General features: G+C 39.2%; 1 protein-coding gene across 1 annotated transcript in view; it reads right to left on the bottom strand.

Moving 5' to 3' along the window:
- Positions 1-20,949, bottom strand: part of LOC139043176 (centromere-associated protein E-like) — a 34,683-nt gene extending 13,734 nt beyond the window's left edge. Inside the window, exons 1-7 of the mRNA XM_070503460.1 lie at positions 20,487-20,949; positions 16,035-16,111; positions 11,506-11,613; positions 8,148-8,366; positions 6,031-6,228; positions 4,924-5,127; positions 2,837-3,055 (exon numbers count right to left, since the gene is read on the bottom strand). Coding sequence (XP_070359561.1) covers positions 2,837-3,055; positions 4,924-5,127; positions 6,031-6,228; positions 8,148-8,366; positions 11,506-11,613; positions 16,035-16,037 — 951 coding nt within the window. The 5' untranslated portion in view covers positions 16,038-16,111; positions 20,487-20,949. The remainder of the gene's footprint in view (positions 1-2,836; positions 3,056-4,923; positions 5,128-6,030; positions 6,229-8,147; positions 8,367-11,505; positions 11,614-16,034; positions 16,112-20,486) is intronic.
- Positions 20,950-23,264: the final 2,315 nt, after the last annotated feature.

The raw sequence follows: 23,264 nt of genomic DNA, 5'->3' as shown, positions 1-23,264 counted from the left end.
TTTCAGATTGCATCAACATAGGATAGATGGAGACTCCAAATGTCACTCAATTTATACATGTATTATTTTTTTCATTTAGAAGCTGATCATTTAGGACTAAAAGAGGCCCAGATTTTATATAAGGTTAGTACTTATTTTATTTACTAGTTAGCATGGTGCTAAGCATATTAAATAGGCACTTACATTTTAAATTAACACTACTTACAGAAAGTATATTTGTTAATTGACACTTTAGAGGAATACATGTAACATATCTTTCCCTTTATTTTTATTACCTAGTTTTTATGCTGAAAAATACAAGTATGTGGAAAAATCCAAAGGCATATAATTAAGATTAAGTTCCCCCATCTCAGAACCCCCACTGACTCTAAAGCGACGACTACTAAACTCTTTCAAGTGTATCCTTCTAGAAATTTTCTATATGTATCTACGCATGTGAATATACAGTTTACAAAAACAGTAAGTCACACACACAATAGTGTGTAAGAAGAAAGTTCACACAGAATAGCGTGAAAGAAGAAAGAGCCAAAGCAGGACTGCATTCGAACATGAAGAAGACAGATATGACTACAGAAGAACTATACAACTTTAATGTAGACCATGAAGACACTGAAATTGTTAAAGGTTTTGTTTCCCTTGGTTCAGTCATCAGTTTAAATGGAGACCGCAGCCAAGAAATCAAGAGAAGACTGTGACTCAGAAGGGCAGCGATGGAAGAATCAGGAAAGATCATCAACAGTAAGGGAGTATCATTAGAGACCAAGGCCAAGATTATCGACACCCTCGCATTCCCAATTACTATGTGTGGGTGCGAAAGCTGGACAGTGAAGAAGGCTGACAGGAAAAAATGGACTCATTTGAGATATGGTGTTGGAGGAGAGCTCTACAGATACCCTGGACTGCCAGAAAAATGAACAAGTGGGTCCAAGAGCAAATTAAGCCTGACCTATCTCTGGAGGCAAAAATTGTAAAACTGAGACTATCCTACCTTGGGGACATGATGAAAAGTAAAAGGCAGCAGGAAAAGAGGAAGACGAAATACGAGATGGCGTAATTCCAGAAAGGAAGCCATAGGCGTGAGTCTACAGGAGCTGAGTAGGGCTCTTGAGGACAGGATATTGGACATCACTCATTCATAGAGTTGCCAGGAATCAGAGCTGACTCTACAGCACATAACAACAATAAATATATACTTCTGGTTTTTTGTGGGTTTTTATTGCTGAGGAAGATGAGCCCTGAGCTAACTTCCTCTTTTTTTGCTTGAGGAAGATTAGCCCTGAGCTAATATCTATGTCAATCTTCCTCCATTTTATATGTGGATTGCTGCCACATCATGGCTGCCAATGAGTGGTGTAGGTCCGTGCCTGGGATCTGAACCATGAACTGGGCCGCCGAAGTAGAGCATGCAAACTTAACCACTATGCCATGGGGCTGGCCTCCTGCTTTTTAAAAAATTAAAAATTTTATTTTCACTTGATAATATATTTTCCAGATCTTTTCATTATCAACACATAGATCTCTCGCATTTTTGTTTTCATGGGTAAATATATCCTATTTCATGGAGGTACTATAAACTAGTTAACCTGTCACCTACTAATGAACATTTAGGTTATTTCCAGTTTTTTATAAGTACAAAAATATCTTAATTTGTTCATAATATAAGACTGTTCACATATACACACATGCAGGTTTTCCTGGAAAACGTTTCTTTTTGGTCCACCTGGAATTTACTTTTGTTTAATGAATGAGGTAGGAGTCCAGACTTATTCTTCTAAGATGGCTAGTTGGTTGTTCTGATTCAAACATTAAGCAGACTATCTTTCCCCCCTGAGTTGACTGCTCCTACTGTCATGCACTGAATTCTCCTACTTGTTTGGGTGGACTGCCCAACTCTCTGCCTGCCCCACTGCTCTACCTCCACATCACTGACCTGCTCTGTGCTACTCTGATTTGGCCTAATTATCAAACTAATAACATACGATTTATTATCTGATGGGGTATTTCCTGGGGTCATTGAAAATGGGATTTCCTTGTGCTTGTTTATCTTATTGCTTTGGAAGATGGGTTTCATATTTCCACTATTTTTACCTCTACAGCTGACTGAGGTCTGTAGTGATCAGCAAATCAATAAACTCTATATTAGTGATCTTCTAGTTTCCACTAGTAATAATTATTAAACTGGCAGTTGATGTTTTATTATAAATATTTATTTTGGTAAAAATGCTAAGTTGTAATTCACTCGGGTTCCCCACTAAGACGTGTGTGCTAACAAAATAAAACAGCGTGTTTGCTGTACAGATTCCCAAGTAAGGGCAGTTAATACAGTTATTGGATTATTCAAATAATGTACTGATTCTTGGGCACAGGTTAATCTGTATAAGAAATTTATTATACTTTTAGCCTCTTCCATTTTCGTTTTGATCACATTAACCAATATTAAAGACACTGATGATAATTAGAGAAAAGCTAAATTGCTCTTTCTCTCTAAACTAGTTTGGTACTATAGACATAGATTATAATTTAATAGAAAGTCACATGATTTAGAAAACTTATAATGTATGGTAATAACACCTTAAGTGGTATACATACCTATTAATCAAATTAAGGCATGAGTTACTTCTATTTTATAATTCAAAGGTAAGATCTTATGTAACATGTAGCTTTATAATTAGTTGAGTGAGCGCCCCAATAGAACTATATTTAAAAAACAAGTCCATCATGCATGTTCCCTAATACCTTCAATACTGTGATTTTGCTCTGAAATGTTACATATGATACATCTTTAACTCTACAATGAAGCTGCAAATTGAAAAACATCTTATAAGAAATCTCATACCTCTGTGGTTAGTTGTGTAGCTCTTGATGTGACATGAAGATTCTTATCGCCTTGTGTAGTAGGATTAACAAGGGCACCAGATGTTCGAGAGATCTTCAAAGTTTGATAGTTTTTCAACAGTTTTTCATTTTTCTCTTTCACTGATTTCAGGTCATGTTCCCATTCTTTGGTGATGGTCACATTTCTTTCCTCAAACTCTGTTGATTCATTCATTATAGCCTATTGAGTAGTAAAGACAACACTATAGCTTCTAAAATGAATTACGTATTAAAAAAACCACTATGGAAAATACTAGAGTTCTAGGACAAGGCATATGTTGAAATTCATTATTCAGAACATTCTAGAATAGTACTTTAAAAGAATGTGAACATTCTTTGTGGCTTGCACCAGTTCCTGACATTTCAGAAGATGCTGGATATTGATTATGAGAATAAAAGAAGAATAAGGACTAGAGAGGATTCATATTGATCTGCAAGATGATAATCTCATTCTATTAGATCAGCACTGACATATGAAGAGGAATCTGAAGAACTGGTCAGGTTAAAATCATTATGTATGTTATGACATATATAATGTCATATATAAACATTAACTGACATCTAATAGCAGAGCATACCCAGTAAACTTAATAACAATCTATTTTCCTCTTTCATTTCAAACCTCAGTGTTTATAAGGAAAAAAATTTACTGACTTTTCGTAATCTGAAAATCTTCTATTTCCGTGCAGGGAGTAACAGCCAATCCATACCCTCGTTACATCAAAGGCTGACTCACTCTGAAATTGCTTCTATCATCTTTTTACTTCCTATTCCTATGGGATGTACTTTTTGCTCTCATCATGAATGCCTTCTTGGCCTTACCTGTATCTTTCTTTGTGGCTTTATGGTAGTTCTGTGAGATGCGGATCCTAAATTAGTTGTGTTCTTGCTGGCACCCTGGACTCTCCTTGGTTCTGGACTACTGACCCCACACCACACCAAGTTATCAATTGCTATGCTCAGATGGTGGAAGAAGCCACATATCCATGCTGATCCACAGAGCAGAAATCTCTACTTTCTAACCACAAGTGAGCCCTCAATATTATGAGAAAAACACTGAATTATATGGAAATTATCTTATCCCAAACACTGGTTTTATGCTTTTCTTCATTGATTGTGGACCATTTTTTTTTATTTTAAAAGCTCATTTACTGTTTTGCTAGCTTGGGGTATTCGACAAATGGGATTCACTATCCACAGGAAAACCTTTTTTAAAAATGTTATCTACATTTCAATGTGATTTAAGTATAGTTTCCAGATGAAATTAAAGTGTCAGGAAAGAACTACCCAAACAAATGAAATATAAAACCAATCTTAGGAGCTATAATATTAATCTAGCTCCCTTTGCTCCAACTGCCTATATAACAAGCAACTTTCTGATTAATGACAATTTTACCAGGTGTATGAGGTAGAGATTACTTCAGAAAGCCGAATGAATCTTCTCATCAGTGGAAAGTAAAACAAATTAATAAAACTGATCTCAAGCAATCTTGGTTCATATGAATCTGTCCACAAGGGCTGGTCACCTTGGGAACAATGATACAAACCACATGTTTGAACCTCACAGTTGAAGGATCAGCACGTATGATAGCAACAGCACCGAGGTGAGAAGCACAAGGCCTCACTAATTAGTGGACTAGAGCTGTCTTTGGCTTGACCACAGGTGCTGCCCACAGCCCTGAAACAGGCTAGCATCTCACCTTGTTTGAGGATACTTGGGGGAAAAGGCTCGGGTCCTACGGAAGCGAGAAAGGACAGAGGAAAATGGCAAGATTTGAGGTTTCACCAGTGGAAATGGATTGTTATACTGCAACATTTTATTATCTTCTTTACAAGTTGATATATTTAATTACCTTAAGGAAGCAAAATGTGTTAGAGGAAGAATACATTTACAGTCACTCTTTTTCAAATAAAAAAATAAAGAAGCATATACAAATAAATGAAAGAAAATATACTTAAAATTAAGTTGCTCTAAGTCTTTTTAAGAATGAGGCAGAAAAGTTAAAGCAAACAAAAAAAAAGAATGAGCACAAAAAAAGTACTACTTACAATTATCTTTTTATTATAAAAGATATTCACTTCACAAATCCTATCATTTTCTTTCTGGATGCCATTTTTAAGCTTTTCTATATCAAAATGAGTATTCAACCACTCTTCCAAAAACTGGGTCATTTCTTTCCTATTACTCAGTACTTGTTGAAATTCCATCTTTACGCTGTGGAAGTCACATTCCGAAAAATCTTTGAGAATTTCCTGTGTGAAAAATAAGCATTGAATCTCCTGAATCTTAGGAAAGTTTTTATCTAAATATCAGACAAATATCATAAAAAGGGGAAAATAACCTTACTGAACTTTCACTTCTAATATTTTGAAGTAAACATAATTCTAATTTATCCTCATTATATTAGAAATATAATTCTAATTTAAATAATAAAATTTTGGCAGTATAGGCTATGTAACAGAGGCACATCTACAAATTCTGCCTTTTGGCATTTTTAAAACCTGTTCGAAACAATGAATCTGTGACAGTGTCTGAAGTGCTTCTGGATGCAGCTTTTCTGTGCATACAGCAGGCCTTGCATGCATACTGGGAACTGCAGGGGCCTCACACTGCTGGGTGAGAGCAGGACACTCCATGTGGGGTTGCTACAATACAAATGTCTGTGACTCCCAGTCACAGATCTAGGAAGTTTTAGAAGGCATTTGGAAACTTATTCTGGCCTTCCAAGAAATCCTACTTGCTGATATTAAGTCTACTTTTCTATATCTGTGTAGTTCTGAAAGGAGGCTAGTCTATGACTTGGCACTCTTTACATCTGGCCAGCTGTCATCCTGCAACCTATTTTTTCTCTCCCCAAAGCCCCAGTAGTACATAGTTGTATATCCTAGTTCTAGGTCCTTCTGGTTCTTCTCTGTGGGACACTGCCACAGCATGGCCTGACGAGCAGTGCCAGGTCCACGCCTAGGATCTGAATCAGCGAACCCCAGGCTGCCAAAGCAGAGCACAGGAACCCACTTGCTACGCCACCAGGCTGGCCCCTCTGCAAGCTGTTTTTAATTTCATAAATGAAAATGACTCTAAGCACATGAAGAGGTACCTTTCTATTTGATAAAAAGACTTAAAATCTAATTAAATCCATTTTAAATAAATCATACCTCAATATGTAGATCCATTTTCTGGCTCAACTGGAGGTCCCCTAATTCTCTGGATGGTACATCATCATCTTGTTGAAGATGCTGCATTTTACTTAGCAGTTCATTTTGCTTTTCCACTTCATCAATAAAAACCATTTCAAGTTTACTGATGGATTCATGTTGTTCTTCCTTTATCTTTGTAACATGGCTTAACACATACTTGCAGGAAAACATGAAACAAATTGGGAAATGAAACTTTTATCACGTTTAGAGGAAGTTCTAAACTCTCAAGACTAAGAGGTGGGGCGGCTTGTCTTGTTTGTCTCTATCCTCTGAGGAGTGAGGAAGAAGGGAAGAACCTCTCTCTATTCCCAAGTTTCTACTCTCAGCGTCTTCGGAGAGTGACTTCCAGACCTCTAGTTTCTTATTTCTGACTTCCTTCTGGAGCTACCTCAGGGATGTCCTACAGTTACCTCAGATTCAATATGTTTACAATGTAACATGATGCCTTTCCCTATAAACCCACCTTTTTCTATTGCCTCCTTTTGGTTAATTATATCACGCAGTTTTCCCAGTGAGATTCATTTCAACATCCTCTCCTGCCTATGTCAGCTGGGTGGCCAACGTGAGTGTGCCCTGCCTCAGGACTTACCTGTCAAGTGTGGCTTAAAGGGGACAAGAATTTGAATGCCCTGGTTCTATGGACCTCATGAATAAGTTCTGGATATCTGATTGTTAGGCTTTTGAAGACTATTAGAGCCTGAGGGGCAATCTACCTAGGTAGGGAAGATACCGCTTCCTACTTCCTCAACTTCCACCATTCCTTAACAATTTACAATCTGGCCTCTTTCCTAACCACTCAACTAAAACTGCTCTGACAAAGGTCACCAGTAAGCTCTATTGTCAACAATTGAGGGGATCTCTTCATTCATGTTCTGGCTGTCTGAAGCATCTGCCACTCTTGACCACTTCATCTTGGACACACTCTCCTCCACTGACTTGACCAATGGCACTTTTGCTCAGTTCTCTCTTATCTCTCTGACTTTTCCAACCTCAAACTCATGTGTTGCTCTCTTTTCTGCTACTGCCTCTTGAGAACTGATCTTTTCCAGAGTTCTCTTTTATCTTCACTCTATTATGCTTCTGGGTGGCCTCATTCACACCTGTTGTACTATCTATCACCAAATGCTGATGGATCCCACATCTTTATCTGTGGTCCTGATTTTTCTCCTGACAAACCTCAGATTCACAACTAAAAGCCTACTTGGTTTCTCTTCCTGGATGTTCCATTATAGGTATTTCTATCTCAAAACATCTCAAATTAAACACCAGATCTCTCCTCCTGCCTCACCTGCCTTCTCCCTTTCGTTTTTTCTTTCTATCAGTTAATGGCACCACTATCCACAAACCCGGCTAAGCCCAAATCCTGGGGCTCAGTCTGAACTTCCCTCCCCTCCCTCCACTGTCAAGCACATGGACCTACTATTGTAAACTGCCAAATATTTCTTTAACTTCTTTCATCCTTTCCATCCCTATGAATCCTTCCCCCATAGTACTGTCACCCATCACATCTCATCAGGACAATTGTAACTGCCTCTTGTCTCTTCTCTCTGCCACCAGGCTTATCATCCCCTGCAGACTCATTTCTTCTTTGTCTGTAGTGAAGTCTCTACAATGGCAACCCGATCACATTACTGCCACCACTTAAAATAACTGTCCAGTGACCCCTCCTCATCTCTAAAATGAACTCTAAGCTTTACTGCTTGAGCCCAGCTTCCAGTCCAGTCTTGTCTTCAACTTGTTCTCCAGGACATTGTCCACTACTGCACTTCTCACCTGTTCAAATGTCTGCCTCACCCACTGGACTAGGAGAGATTTAGCGGTTGCTCATCTCTGTCTCCCCAGCACCCTGACACATTGTTAAGGCCAAAGGCAGAGCTCAGGTTTTGTTGAATGAGCAGGTCCTAGATGCACTGAGGATCCTGCACATGCTATTCTCAGACCCATGCCATCTTTAATTCAGTAGCAAATGTACTAATTAGCAAATACACCAACTCCCAAAGCAGGACTTAAATATACTGGTTTGTAACTGAAATTAATGGCAATATTTACAAAGATATTACTAAAACAGGTGGTACCTTGAGTTTCTTCATGACTCTGTGGAACTCCATGGAACATCTCTGGTTGGCAGTGAGAAGTTTCTGAATCTGTCTGGTTTGTGGATGTGGAAGTGAGAGGTTTGCTTTTACTCTAATTGAAAGCTCTCTTTGGGTTTCAATTTCCCTCTCCAAGTCAAGGCAGAGTCCATTTAAGCACTCATAATGACTATCCATCTCTGTGTATCTCTTCAGAAGCTCCTAAAGGCAGTGAGAATTCATTCAATTTAATAATTCATTCTACTTTAACAATAAGTAGTCCTAGCTCTGGAATTGTAACAAAATTTATGCTTTAACACTTTCTATAGGGCAGAAATAAATTGAGACTTTTGTGTATAAAAAACAAAGAGAAAATGTTATTGTCGATTTTGGATTATAGAAATAATTATAATCATTGTGGAAATTTAAGAAGTTTAAACTGTAGGGGAGGAAGATATTTCCTCTACACGCTCTAGGTCCTTCTGGCTGGACAGCGAATTAAATTCACATGAGACAGAATAACAGGAGAAAATTAAACAAAGCTTTATAACATGTATACATGGGAGAGACCCAGGAAAACTGAGCAACTCACCAAAATGGCAGAAGCTCTCACCTTAAATATCATCTTCAGCTAAAGACAAAGGAGGATGTTGTGGGTAGGGGGAGTCAGTATGGGAGGTTACCAGACAAGTACAGTAAACAAGAGTAAGGTTATTATGCAGATTTAAGTCCTTGCCTTCCGCATTGATAAGAGTTTCTAGAGGTAAGGTCATCCCCCTTCTTCCTGGTACAGAGAGGGAGACATCTTTACAGATGGAGATTTCCCTTACAAATGGAAATGTCTCTTACAAAGGGTAACTTCTACTTTTCAGAGTTTCTCTCATGTCTGCAGTTTTTGAAAGTAACCAGCCCAAAATAATCTTCATGCCAAAGAGATATATCTTGGGGTGGCCAATTCTAATCCTCTATAAAACAGCTATAACAAAGAAAACCAGAAACAACCATTGTTATCATTTTGATACATTTTCTTTTAGTCTTCTAAACATCCATGATTTGAATGAACATTTACAAAGTTGGAAGAGAAATTTGCATGAATTCAATCTAGTATGTATTGTAGGTCAAGGCTGAATGCTAGCTTCTGTTGACAATAGGTGGTGTGAGTGAGCAGATAAAACTGATGAGGATCAAGGATGCCTCAGGGAGAAAAGCCCAAGGCTTCCTGGCCTACATACCAATCTATATCATCCTCACAGAAGCATGGGACATCCTGACCTCATTCAATCTGATTCTTACCCAAAGTTATAAGACCACCTGATAACCAGACTCCACCTGCACTGATACTTTTTTTACCTAATTTTTCCTTTGTCTTGTAAAGAAGCAACTCACATACTTATGCCTTATAAATTTAGCCCTACCCTCAACCCATGTTTGCAGCTCTTCACTGCCCATAGGTCCTGTCCCCATGCTACTCCATGCTACTTCCTGAATAAAAGAGCACTACTGCCAGACCTTGAGAGTCCAAGAAATGTTTCTTTCGACTCCTCAGCTCACTGAGCCAGCATCAAAACGAGTGACAACAAATCACATGACCTACGTTCTATTATCTGCCTAGAATCTGAGATTTCTCACCTTTTATCAGAGTTAGAGTTCAGGTTCTAGCCCTGTCACTTCCTGACTGGGGAAATCCTTGAGCCATTCTCCCAACTACAAAATGAAGACTACAATAATTTCCACAAAGTTTTCTAGGGAATTAAGTAAAATGTTAGATAATATCTAAATATAACCTATAAAATACATACAGACACTATAAATTAAAGGAAATAAAATTACATTTGTAGAAATGCTTCTATACCCAAGTTTTAAACTTAGACTTGGTTTCAAATCCTAATTTTACCAATTTACCAGCTGTGTGACCTTGGGCAATGACTAAACTTCCTCCTGGGCCTCAATTTCTTTGTTTATAAATGGAACAATAAACTCTGTCTCATGAGGTAAAGCACCCAGTCTAGTGCCTTGTGTATGGCAGACACCCATTAGGCCCAGGCCCAGCAGCTCAACTTTCTAGAGACCAGACAGGTGACAAGCTGGTCAGGGCACAGGTGGAAGAACACTTTACATTCAATCGGGTATTAACATATTTAGTTCAGGGTGCTAAACAATAGAGTAAGGGGCTTCTGACAATAATGAGCTCTCCTTTTAATAATTTAAGGAAAACCTAGATAGATGTTCATTAATCTGGGATGTTGGAGAGGGGATTCTTGCCTTTGGTCTTAGGAGGAATCACCTTATGGTTGGAGCAGCACTGTCTAGTCATTCATTTGTACTTTTAATAAATACATATTGAAGGCTGACTTCTGTCAGGACTGTGCTAAGTGATGCAGCCATAAACAACACACAGAAGTCTTTAGGGATCTTGTGTTCTAATAGGGGTGACAGTAAATCCTGTTGGCTTTACCCTCACTACATGTTCAGAATCCACACACTTCTCACTGCTTCCACTACTACCTCTCTGGGCCAAGCCATCACCATCTTCGCATGATTACTGAAATTAGTCTTTCAAATAGTCTTCCTGCTATCACTTAATTTTCAACACAACAATCAGAGCTATCCCTTTAAAATGTAAGTCAGACCATGTCTCTCTTGTGGTCAAAACTCTCCAGTGGATCCACATCTCGTTCAGAGTAAAACCCAAAGTCTTTTAAAAGCCCCACAGCCTGCTTCCTCCTGTTAACTCTGACCTCGTTTCTCATTAGCTTTCCCCCTTGTTGATGTTGCTGGAGCCCACTAGGCAGCTTCTGCTCAGGAGCTCTGTCCTTGCTGTTCTCCCTGCCTGTTCTGCTCTCCACCAGATACCTGTATGTCTCAACCATTGACTCCTTTCAGGTATCTGCTGAAATACCACCTTTCCAGTGAAGCCTCAAAATCATAAACCCTACTGTTTTTTTTCAAAGATTGGCACCTGAGCTAACATCTGTTGCCAATCTTTTTTCTTCTTCTCCCCAAAGCCTCCCCAGTACATAATTGTATATTCTAGTTGTGAGTACCTCTGGTTGTGCTATGTGGGATGCTGCCTCAGCGTGGCCTGACAAGCGGTGCCATGTCTGTGCCCAGGATCTGAACTGGGGAAACCCTGGGCTGCCGAAGCGGGAGCAGAAACTTAACCACTTGGCCCCAGGGCCGGCCCCAAACCCCACTGTTTTGTTTGTGTATGTATGCATGTATGCACACACATATCTGTACTAGATTATGAAGTTTAGAAGAATACTGAGCATTATCTATTCATTCCATAGAGGTGCCTGTGACTCCTCAGGCCTTTGGAAGGGCCCCAATATTTATTTGTAATTTGAACAGGGGCACTTACTTTTATCCTAAAGCACTTTTCTCTCAGGCTTTCTGTAAGGTGCTGTTTTCCATCACATAGCAACATTTTTTCATATTTTAATACCTCTTTGATGTTCTGTTGGTCCTGCTTGGATGGAAAGAAATAAACAAGGCTTCAGCTATAACTCCATTCATATATAATGTCTAATCATTTACTTTTTCAATTACACATTGTACATTATTTCAATAATGGAATCAAATATTATACTTGTAACACAAAAAAATGTAAAAAATGGTCAGAAAATGAATAATAGTATCATGAAGTCTTTTAGTGAGTAACCTCAACTCATTGGGGAAAAAAGTGGGAGAACCACATATTTTTTGGAGACAGAATCTGTTCCTGTAACCTTCATAGCTGCAAATTAGGTTTTAGATTTATCTCTGGTTCCTACTCTTCCAGATCTCTGCAGTAGAATAATTATTGCCAACTAAACATGCTAGCACGACTGTCTGTACTGTCCATGGTGCTCCAAGCTCCATTCATATATTCTTCCCAGCACCTTGGACCAGAAAATTCATACCCTGCCTACATTTTGTATTTCTGACTACAAGTACAAAACAAAACATTTTCTCCCATTTGTTTATCTTATTTACTGCAGTACCCAGAAGACTAATTGTTCAATGATTATTGGTTGAATGAATTAAATCTCTTTATAAATTTAGTTAGGGTCCACATAAATATGATTCCCAAGTGTCTGATGTTTCTATTGAGATTGCAAATGATACTGTTTTCCACTTTATTCTTTCTTCACTATTGAAATATGAGAATGAAAAAGATTTTTATAGATTTCATAAACTTTCTTATTGATCTGAAGTTTACATTACTTTTTAGAGGATTCAGTTCAATTTCTTTTCCAATATCCATTTATGATAAAAACTCTCAATAAAATGGGTATAGAGGGAAAGTACCTCAACATTACAAAGGCCATATATGACCAACCCACCGCCAACATCACACACAATGGTCAAAAAGTGAAAGCCATTCCTCTGAGAACAGGAACAAGACAAGGGTGCCCACTCTTGCCACTCTTCTTCAACATAGTACTGGGAATTTTAGCCAAACAAGTAAGGCAAGAAAAAGAAATAATAGGTATCCAAAAAGGAAAGGAAGAATTAAAACTGTCACTATTTGTGGTTGACATGATTCTATATACAGAAAACTGTAAAGAATCCAACAAAAAACTATTAGAAATAATCAACGAATACAGTAAAGCTGCAGAGTACAAAATCAACATTCAAAAATCATTTGCATTTCACTCCATAACGGGGGCCTGCAGTTTGCCAGTTGGGATCCTGGGCGTGGACCTACACACCGCTCATCAGGCCATGCTGTGGTGGCATCCCAAATAGAAGAACTAGAACTATTTACAACTAGGATATACAACTATGTACTGGGGCTTTGGGGAGAAAATAAAAGAGGAAGATTGGCAAAATACGTTATCTCAAGGCCAGTCTTCCTCACACACACAAAATCAGTTGCATTCCTATACACTAGTAATGGACCACCAGAAAGAGAAGTCAAGACTATAATCCCATTTACAACTGCAACAAAAAAGAATAAAATACTTGGAATAAATTTAACCAAGGAGGTGAATGCCATATACTCCAAAAACTATGACATTAATGAAATAACTCAAAGAAGACAAAGAAATGGAAAGATATTCCATTCCCACGCATTGGAAGAATAAACACAGTTAAAATGTCCATATTACCTAAATCAATCTACAGATTGATCTACAGATCAACCTACAGACTTAATGCAAACCCGAATGGAATACCAATGACATTCTTCATGAAAAGAGAAAAAAGAATCTTAAAATTTATATGGAAAAACAAATGACACTGAATAGCCAAAGCAATTCTGAGGGGGGAAAAAAGAAACAATATTTGGATGTATCATGCTCCCTGAACTCAAAATATACTACAAAGCTGTAGTAGTCAAAACAGCATGGTACTGGCATAAAAAACCCGGATATACAGATCAATGGAACAGAATTGAAAGCCCAGAAGTAAAACCACACATCAAGGGACAGCTAATCTTCAACAAAGGAGGCAAGAACACACAATGAAGAAAGGAAAATCTCTTCAATTAATAGTGTTGGGAAAATTGGACAGCCACATGCAAAAGAATGAATGTAGACCATTGTCTCACATGATACACAAAAATTAACTCTAAATTGATTAAAGACTTGAACGTAAGACCTGAAACCATAAAACTCTTAGAAGAACATATAGGCAGTACAGATTTGACGTAGGTCTTAGTAGTATCTTTCTGAATACCATGTCTCTACAGGCAAGGGAATCAAAAGACAAAATAAAGAAATGGGATTACATCAGACTAAAGAGCTTCTGTAATGCAAAGGAAACCATCAGCAAAACGAAAAGACAACCTACCAATGGGAAGAAAACATTTGCAAATCATACATCTGACAAGGCGTTACTTTCCAAAATATATAAAGAGCTCATACAACTCATTAACAAGAAAAAAGAATAATCCAATAAAAAAATGGGCAGAGGATACGAACAGACATTTTTCAAAGACGATATCCAGATGGCCAACAGGCACACGAAAAGATGTTCGACATCACTAATCATCAGGGAAATGCAAATCAAAACGACAATGAGATATCACCTCAGACCAGTCAAATGGCTATAATTACCAAGACAAAAAATAACAAACGTTGGAGAGGATGTGGAGTAAAGGGAATGCTCATAAACTGGTGGTGGGAATGCAAACCGGTGTGACCACTATGGAAAACAGTATGCAAATTTCTCAAAAACTTAAAAACGGAAATACTGTATGATCCAGCCATTCTGCTACTGGGTATTTATCAAAAGAACATGAAATCACTAATTCAAAAAGATATATGCACCCGTATGCTCACCACAGCATTATTCACAATAGGCAAGATGTGGAAGCAACCTAGGTGCCCATCAAGAGACAAATGGATAAGAAGGTGTTGTATATATATACAATGGAATACTAATCACCCATAAAAACAGACAAACTCCTCCCATGTGAGACAACATGGATGGATCTTGAGCAAAATAAGTCAGACAGAGAAAGAAATACTGTATGATTTCACTCCTATGTGGAATATAAGCAAACACATAAATGAGAATAGATTAGTGGTTACCAGAGGAAAAAGGGATGAGGGAGGATGAAATGGTAAAGCCACATATGTATGGTGATGGATAAAAACTGAATTATTGGTGATGAACACAATGCAGTCTAAAGAGAAACCGAAATATAATGATAGACACTTGAAATGTATACAAGGTTGAAAGCCAATATGACCCAATAAAATAATTATATATATAAATACATATATATATACATATATATATATTTAAATACAGACACTGACCACTAAAAATAGGCACATATAGAAAAAGCAAGTTAAAATGGAATTTTAAATAAATATTATTAACCCCAAAGAAGAAAAAAAGAGAAAGGGGAACAAAAGCCAAACGGAAAAAAAGAAAACATATAGTAAAACGGATGACCTAAATCTAACTGTCAATAATTACATTAAATGTAAAAGGATAAAATTCTCCAATTGAAACTTAGAGTTTGTCATAACAGATAGAAAAACAGCATTTAAAAAGAAACAAAAGAATATCTTAAATACTCAAATTCTTTGTTAAATTCTATCATATGTAGTTTCATTATTTTGACAAATATTTTGAATGGCTGCATAGCACTCTAACTTATGGTATAATAGAATTAATCATGTTTAGATGATTATGATTTTATACATTAAGTTGGACAACATATCTAAGGTCTTTTCTGCTCTTGCTCTCTGTTAATTTAAGACATGATTTTACTCTCTCTTATGGCCACTAGCAATCCGACTTAGTACTTCTGTGGTTCATGAGTTAGAGGATACTAATGTAGGATGATCCAGAATTATATCAAAGTCATTAAAATTCATCGCATCCTAGTCAGCAATAAAATAGTCATATTTATCATTCAGGAATCCCTTACCAAGGACCATGATCCATATATTTTCAAGTCTTAAATCATATTGCTATTCAATTCCAAAAACCTCACAGAGCATTGGATCTCAGCCTCCAGAGATCGTTCATTGCTGGGCTTTATCACGTGTATCTAGAAAACTCACGTCTGTGAGAATGTCAGAGTCTTTCCCTGCTTGGCCAAATGGGATCTCCATCTCTCATGCAACTACAGTCCTGACACGGGAAGCTCAAATCATTTCTTGACAGGACTTAATTTCTTCATTCCTCCATTATAGCTCTTAATATTACTAAGTTGAACATATAGGAGAGAATAATCTGGTCAGTGAATACATAAACACTGGCTAGAAGAGACTCGGCCACATAAGGAGGACTAGGTTATTTGGAACCATTGTTCAGTTCACTGGAATGGGAGGAACTGGGAAGCACATAATAACATGGGGTTCTTTTGGGTAGGAAGCTTCAGAACAATTAATGAAAACATTTACGTCCCACTATTTCAATGAGAAGGAAACACTAACTTACACATACCATGGTTGTGCACCTGCCAAAACGGATCAGTCCTCCTTGGGATTCCTCTACTGGGAAAGAACAAAGAGAATCCAGAGCTGGGAAAGGAAAAAGAGACCATGAGAGCAAGCATAATTTAGGGTTACCATGAGAGGAAGTAACATTTGGCTCCTCCATTCCATTTTGCATAATACCTCTAACTGTACAAACATAACAATATGAAAAAATTAGAAGGACTGTAGATAAACCCAAACTCTTCCCCTAATGCCCAGGAAACCCAAACACTTCAGCAGACAGTTTTCTGGCCAGACCTCCACTTTGGGGAAGCTGCTCTGCCCCTGAGACTAGGCTGCTCAGCCCAGCCCTGAACAGGTCCTCCTCCCTCCATTCACACCTTCCAGGACTGAAAAGGAGCCACGCCATCCAGGCACACCTAACCTCATGGCCTTGGGGTCAGGTGAGGTTGAAGAGGTTAGAAAAGACATAGAACTGGTCAGGAAATATTCAGTATTCCAATTCCAGAAAAACTGACTGTGATTAAACACATTACAACATATCCACGTAATAAACGTGAAGTCAGGAAAAATATCGTGAACATGGAAAGCATTCCGGAAACACTGTCAGTAGAAAAATCAGGTTATAAAACTATAGGTACAATATGATACCATTTGAAGAACATATGTGTATCTCAATATCAAACGACTGAAAAATCATCAGACTTCAATAGACAGAAAAAATCTAGAAAGTTTTACATTTACATGTTGACAGTGCTTATCTTTTGCCCCTGATGGGGGATTTTGTTTGTTGAGTATATCTTAACTTGCTGATTGAATGTTCATTTGTTAAAATATCTATGCATGTGAAGATTTGTTGTGTGTTAAGTGGAAGCTGTTTTCCAAAATGTGGACAGTTCATTCTTCTAAACAGAGTTTAGTTGGTCTTGGGGAAATGTACTAAATTTGGGTTGTTTTATTAAATGGTTTTTGTTTCCTTCAGTTACCAGTGACACAATCTCCTCTCAGGTTTCTAGGCATGCTCATTGCTGGATTACTGTCTAGACAGATGGCTGAAGTCCCTGAGTATAGCTAATATGTATTGTTGCTGGTCTCGGGGCTACATCCTTTTGCAAGTTCTCTTCATGGAACCCGTTCCCATCCTGTTAGCCACGTCCTCCAGAAAGCTGCTCAATTATCTTATCCCATCAGTCTCACTCAGCAACCATCATCATCAGAATAAAAAATGTAAAGTAGGAGTTACCATGTGACCCAGCACTTCTGCCCTTAGGTATATACTGAAGAGAATGGAAATATGCATTCACACAAAAACTAGTACACAAATGTTCACATTTGTCACAGCCAAAAAGTGGAAGCAATACAAATGTCCATCAACAGATGGATGAAGAAAATGCCATTTATGGATATAAGGGAATATTACGCAGCCAGAAAAATAAGGCTATTTTGATACCGACTCCTCATGGATGACCTTGAGGACACTGCACTAAGTAAAATGAGCTAGTCACAAAAGTATAAATTTTGCACGATTGCTCTACTATGAGGGTCCTAGAGAAGTCAAATTCATAGACACAGAAAGGAGAACAGTGGTTGCCAGGACTGGGAGGAGAGGGGAATGGGGAGTTAGTGTTTAATGGGACAGAGTTTCAGTCGAAGATGAAAAAGTCCTGGAAGTGGGTGGTGCTGATGGTTGTACAACAGTGTGAATGTACTTACTGTCACAGAACTGTACACTGAAAAGTGGTTAAAATAGCAAATGTAATGCCGTGTATACTTTCCAAAATAAAGTAAAAGAATGATGTGCTTATCTACCACATGGACGAACTTTGAAAACCTCAGGCTAAGTGAAAGGAGCTAGACATAAAAGGACACATACTGCATGATTCCATGTAGACTGAATTTCAAGACTCAGCAAATCCATGGAGACAGACGACGTGTTAGTGGTTTCCAGAGTATGGGAGGACGAGGGATAGGAAGTGACAGCTGACAAGGACAGGGTTTCTTACTAAGGTGATCAAATATTTTGGAATTAGATAGTGGTACTGATTTGTACAACCTTGTGAATATAGTAAAAAGTTTTCTTTTGAGTACATTTTTACAAGGTGAATTTGGGGCTGGCCCAGTGGCGTAGTGGTCAAGTTCAGCACATTTTGCTTTGGTGGCCCGGGTTCACAGGTTTGGGTCCCAGGCATGGACCTACACCACTCATCATGCCATGCTGTGGTGGCACCCCACATACACAACAGAGGAAGACGGGCACAGATGTTAGCTCGGGGCCACTCTTCCTCAAGCAAAAAGAGGAAGATTAGCCACAGGTGTTAGCACAGGGCCAAACTACCTCACCAAAAAAAAAAAAAGGGGGGGGAATTTTATGATCATGTATATATCTCAACTGAAAAAGTAAGGTAAAAATTTACAACATAAATTCCTTACCATCATGGTGCTCTCATAGGTCATCATAGTTTGATCGCAACCCGACAGTGGTGGCTGCAGTCAGAATGACATCACTGCCTTATCAAACACCAAGTCACATTATCTGAATCTCCCTAGTGGCCTTCAATGCATCTATTCCTATTCAGGGTTTACTTTACCTACCAGAAGGAACATAAGAGTATCAACAGTGTCATTTGAGTCTTTTTATCACCCCAAATACTAAGATGGCATGGTCTGGCATATGATAAGCATTTACTAAAAATCTGATTATTTTACCCCAAATTCTAGTTCTAGACATTTCTTAAGAAAATATTGAGATAAAGAAATGCATGTACGAGTATCTTCAATACAGAGTTTTTGACAGCCAAAAACTAGAAACACAAAAATCTAACAGGGAACAGGTTAACTAATTTGGTTCTGCTGTGTGATGGCATGTACAGGATTATTAATCAGGATGATACTGGTCCCAGTGTAAAGTACACACTCATAACCGGGGAATGGTATCCAGTTGAAACTTAAGACATAGATTCTGTTCTCAGATTTTCTAAATGTAACTGCTCTTAGAGTTCATGACATTTTAGTGTCTTGGGTTTTTCATCAGTAAAGGCAAGAGTACGAAGATCACTTACTTAGCATGAATATGTTGGAGAAATATGATCTACATTAAAACTTAGTAATATGTTGTAATCCCATATAAATATAAATATGTTAGCTATTTTTATTGAAGAACATTGCATGTCCCCTAATTGGGTATTATAAAAGAAACGATTCTCCTTCCTAGAGTAAAATTGTGCTTATCAGCCCTGCTCTGATAATGCTCACAAAAATAATGGGCAAAATTAGATCTTTTGCTTGAGAATGCATTTTTAATTCATACATCAAGAGTTTCTAGAAAAGAGGAGGAGGAAATTTCCCTCCCGCCGAAATGCAGCAGAAACAAAGAGACATTTGTGAATCACAACCTGCGCAAAGAAGCTGATGTGATCAAGCGTCTCATAAAGTGAGAACATCAGTAAGACTCTCAATGCCCTGAAGCAGCAACAAAAGGCATGTGGGTAAATAAAACGATTCCTTATTTTCTTGTATTTCAATCAGTATTTGGAAATCTTTTTGGGAAGACAATTAAAAATCAGATATTATTGCAAAGTTTTGTTAAATTTTTCTTATATCAATAATTTAAAATCAGTGAATTTATGAAAGAAAGAAACAACTATCCTCAATGTTGATTTTTGCATGAAAACAATTCTTTCCCCTCCCCAAGGTTCTTCTTTGGGGGATGGCAGGACTGAGGAGGAAGTCACCAGGCACCAGGCTGTTCTTGGGGCACAGAATGACTCCCTTACACGACACTCTCCAGGTCCACACCCGCCCTGCTCATACACATAAACAGATGGAAAAGACGACAGAGCCTGGACTACGGGTATAGGTTTACAGCACGTTCCTGGGGTCCGAGCTCTGGGAACCCCGAGGCTCTGAGACAGTAGCTGCCCCTCAGAGCTCCCAAGTAGAGAACTTTCCAGGCTTTCCCAAACTAACCTCGGTGCCCCCTGGCTGGAAATCTTCCTTTAGGGCTCAATATCCTACTTTCCTCTTGCAGCCAAGTGGCTGTGAGGAGAGAAGAGGAGGAAGCGCCAGGGAGCCCAGAGCCACCAGACAGTGACGCCACAAAGCCACAGCCATCACACCCGCACAGATGAAGGACACGCAACCAAATCCCCGTCACCCCAGCACAGCCACTCACCTGTCACAGCCTCGCAGCCACACCCACGGCACGGAGGCGCATCCCACCGCTCACTCGCGTCTCTCACACACACCCCGCCACACGCTGCCCGTCTGTCCCCACAGACACACACCGTCCTCTGCCGTTCATGCCCGAGAGTCCCCTGAGGACTGGCGTCCTTACTACGGGCCTCCACCCTGTGAGCGCTCCCGCTGCCACCCCACCTGGTTCACGTCGGGCTCCGAATTGACTCGCTTCACAGGATTCCCGCATCCTGTGCTAACACATCCACAAACGAGCTCCACTCACCTTGCAAAGAGGGAGAAGCGCGCGAAAACGGAATGGAAGCCGAAGATCTGGCGTGACCGCTGCCCTCTGGCAAGTGTCGCTCCAACCTGAACCTCTCTGGGCGCGGCGGCTCGTCAGACAGGCCGCCGAAGCGCGGAAGTCCCGGTGGAACTGCAGCGGCGAGAACCGCCCGGAGCCCGGCCCCGGAGCGCGCGATGCGAGGGCACGTGCACGGGCAAACGCCGCTGCGCCCAGGAGGCCGAGCAGGGCAGCCCGGCGCTGGTTCTGAGCCTCTGGCCTGTGCACGCAGAGTCGCACTGGAGTGTCGGGGGGCGGCCCCTGGGGCGCGAGCGCACGGCGGGTGTGAGCTCTGAGGGCGGGGCCCCGGGCGAGTCCCCTCAGGCGGCTGCAGCCTGGCGACAGCATATGCGGAACCTAACTCCTGATACCGCCGGGGGCGGGCTGGTTTATTCAGAAAGCCTGTTAGCTGCGTTTAAACGGTGTGTAGGAGTGAAGTAACACATGTTTACTTAATTCTCTAGGCTAAGCTATAATAATAAAAATGGAATGAATATTTAATTGTAAAGGTGCTGTGGTGAATATTTTGTATATACTTTGCAATATTGATTTAGGGACAGATTTTCCAAGCATACCCAAAGAGAGGAATCTTAGTAAAATTCTAAGAGTTCACTGGATAATTATTGTAATCATCCTAATCACTTGAATGCAAATCAATTAATAAAAGTAAATCCTAGACAAAGATTTGATAGATTTATTTTAACAAATATAATGAGACTGCATTACAGCCCGCTGAATTAGAATCTCTGGAAAGCTTTTGTTTATGTCTGTGGAGGATTTTGACACAGCCAATGCATGGACTAAGATTTGAGAGTCAGTGCCTAATAACAAGTATAATAATGCAAATAATAACTAATGTATACTTAATCCATGCCATGAGCCATGCACCAGGCCAAGCACTTCAGATTATCTCCTTTAACATTCATAACAACCCAATGGTGTAGGTACTGTTACTATTCCTGTTTTATATGTGAGGGAATGGACGTTTAGAGGGGTCAAGTTACCTGCTTAAGGTCACATGGTAGGACTTGAGCTCATGAAACAGACAAACAGCTTTTCAGCCTCTAGCTGTAACCATCAATTATATACAGAGGGCCAAGGAACATGTTAAATGGCACCATGGGGATTCAATCAGAAAACTCCAGAATGTGGGAAATTCCATGACATAAATGACTTGGGTTTTTTTTGACAATCAAAATGGATGAAACAGAGAGGGAAGAGAGACTTGTAGATCAGCACTGTCCTATAACACTTTGTGCAATCGTGGAAATGTTCCGTATCTGCACTATCCATGCGACTATTTGGCACTTGAAATGTGGCTGTTGCAATGGAGGAACTGAATTTTTAATTTTATTTAATTTGAATTAATTTGTGTTTAAATTTAAATGGATACATGTGGCTAGTAGCTGCCATGTTGAACAGTGCAGTTATAGATCAGACTAAAGAGACAGGTCAGTCAAATGCTATGTGTAGACCTTATTTAAATCCTGAGTCAAACAAAATAATTCTAAAAAGATTTTATGAGACAACTGGGAAATGGCCACTGACTAGGTATGTGTTAAAATTTTTAAGTAGCATAATGGCTTTATAGTTAGGCTTTTAAAAAAGAGACTTTACCTTTTAGAGATACACACTAAAATATGTAAGCATGGGGATGATATGACATCTGGAACTTGCTGTATAAGATTCCTTTGGGGGCAAGAGAGAGTACTGGTTGGAGTATAGATGAACATCACTGACCGTGAATGGATGATTGTTGAAGCTGGGTGATGGGCACATGAGGGTACAACTGTCTTCTCTCCACCTTAGAATAGGTTTGAAATTTTCAACAATTAAAAATGTAAAAAGATATTTGCGTAGTGCTTTTCCATGTATTATCTCATTTAATCATCAGAACTTAGGAAGCAACTGGAACGACTGTTTACAGATGGAGAATCCGAGGCTCAGAGAGATTAGGTAACGTGCCTGAGGTCACACAGCTAGTTGAAGGCCTAGACTCAAATCCAAGCAATCTACCTCCAAATGTTGTGATTCCATCTCCTCATACTCTGTGTGACAACCTGTGTCATTGTCACGGGTTGCTTAACGGTGAATGAAGCAGGAAGGGTGAGGGAAACAGAGTAAACACCATGGCTCTCATTCAGAATGATGGCTCTGCAGCACGTGCTCCTCTAATTAGGAAGAGATGACCGTCAGCCACCAGCTGCATGAGCTGATTAGTGAGCACAGAGAGAGAATGCTGCTGAACAGGATTAATTTGTAAGTTCCAGCTGTGAAAGAGGCTTTATTAACCTTTTTCTATATACCACCAATGATGATAATAAAAGCCATTTAAGACATTAAGTCCATTGATTGCAATTGCTCTTCTCAGGACTCAAAGGTTATATTATGCTCCTTTTCCTTCAAAATATAGTCAATATGTGCCGAGGAAAATTTTCTCAGGGTAGTATCTGAAACAAAAGACAAGTAACTTGTATTTGATCTTGTTAATGCATCTATTCTCAAATTAAATGATTTTGGTCTTTAATTTCTTATACCTTCCTCAAAGGCCTTGGTTCCTATCGGCATATGATGACACGTTAACGTTTCCTACATAAAAGATTTCACAGCAGAGGCACAGCTTGGCCAATGCTTTTAGGCAATATTTTCACTCCTTGACAATTATGATACAGTGAAGTATCTTTCTTAAGCTAATAAATTAACCACTTAGTATCTGTGGGA

The sequence above is a fragment of the Equus asinus genome, unplaced genomic scaffold (assembly GCF_041296235.1).
Source record: "Equus asinus isolate D_3611 breed Donkey unplaced genomic scaffold, EquAss-T2T_v2 contig_193, whole genome shotgun sequence".
Taxonomy (NCBI): Eukaryota; Metazoa; Chordata; class Mammalia; order Perissodactyla; family Equidae; genus Equus; species Equus asinus.
The sequence above is the reverse complement of the archived record's forward strand: the minus strand, read 5'-3'. Positions and strand labels throughout refer to the sequence as shown.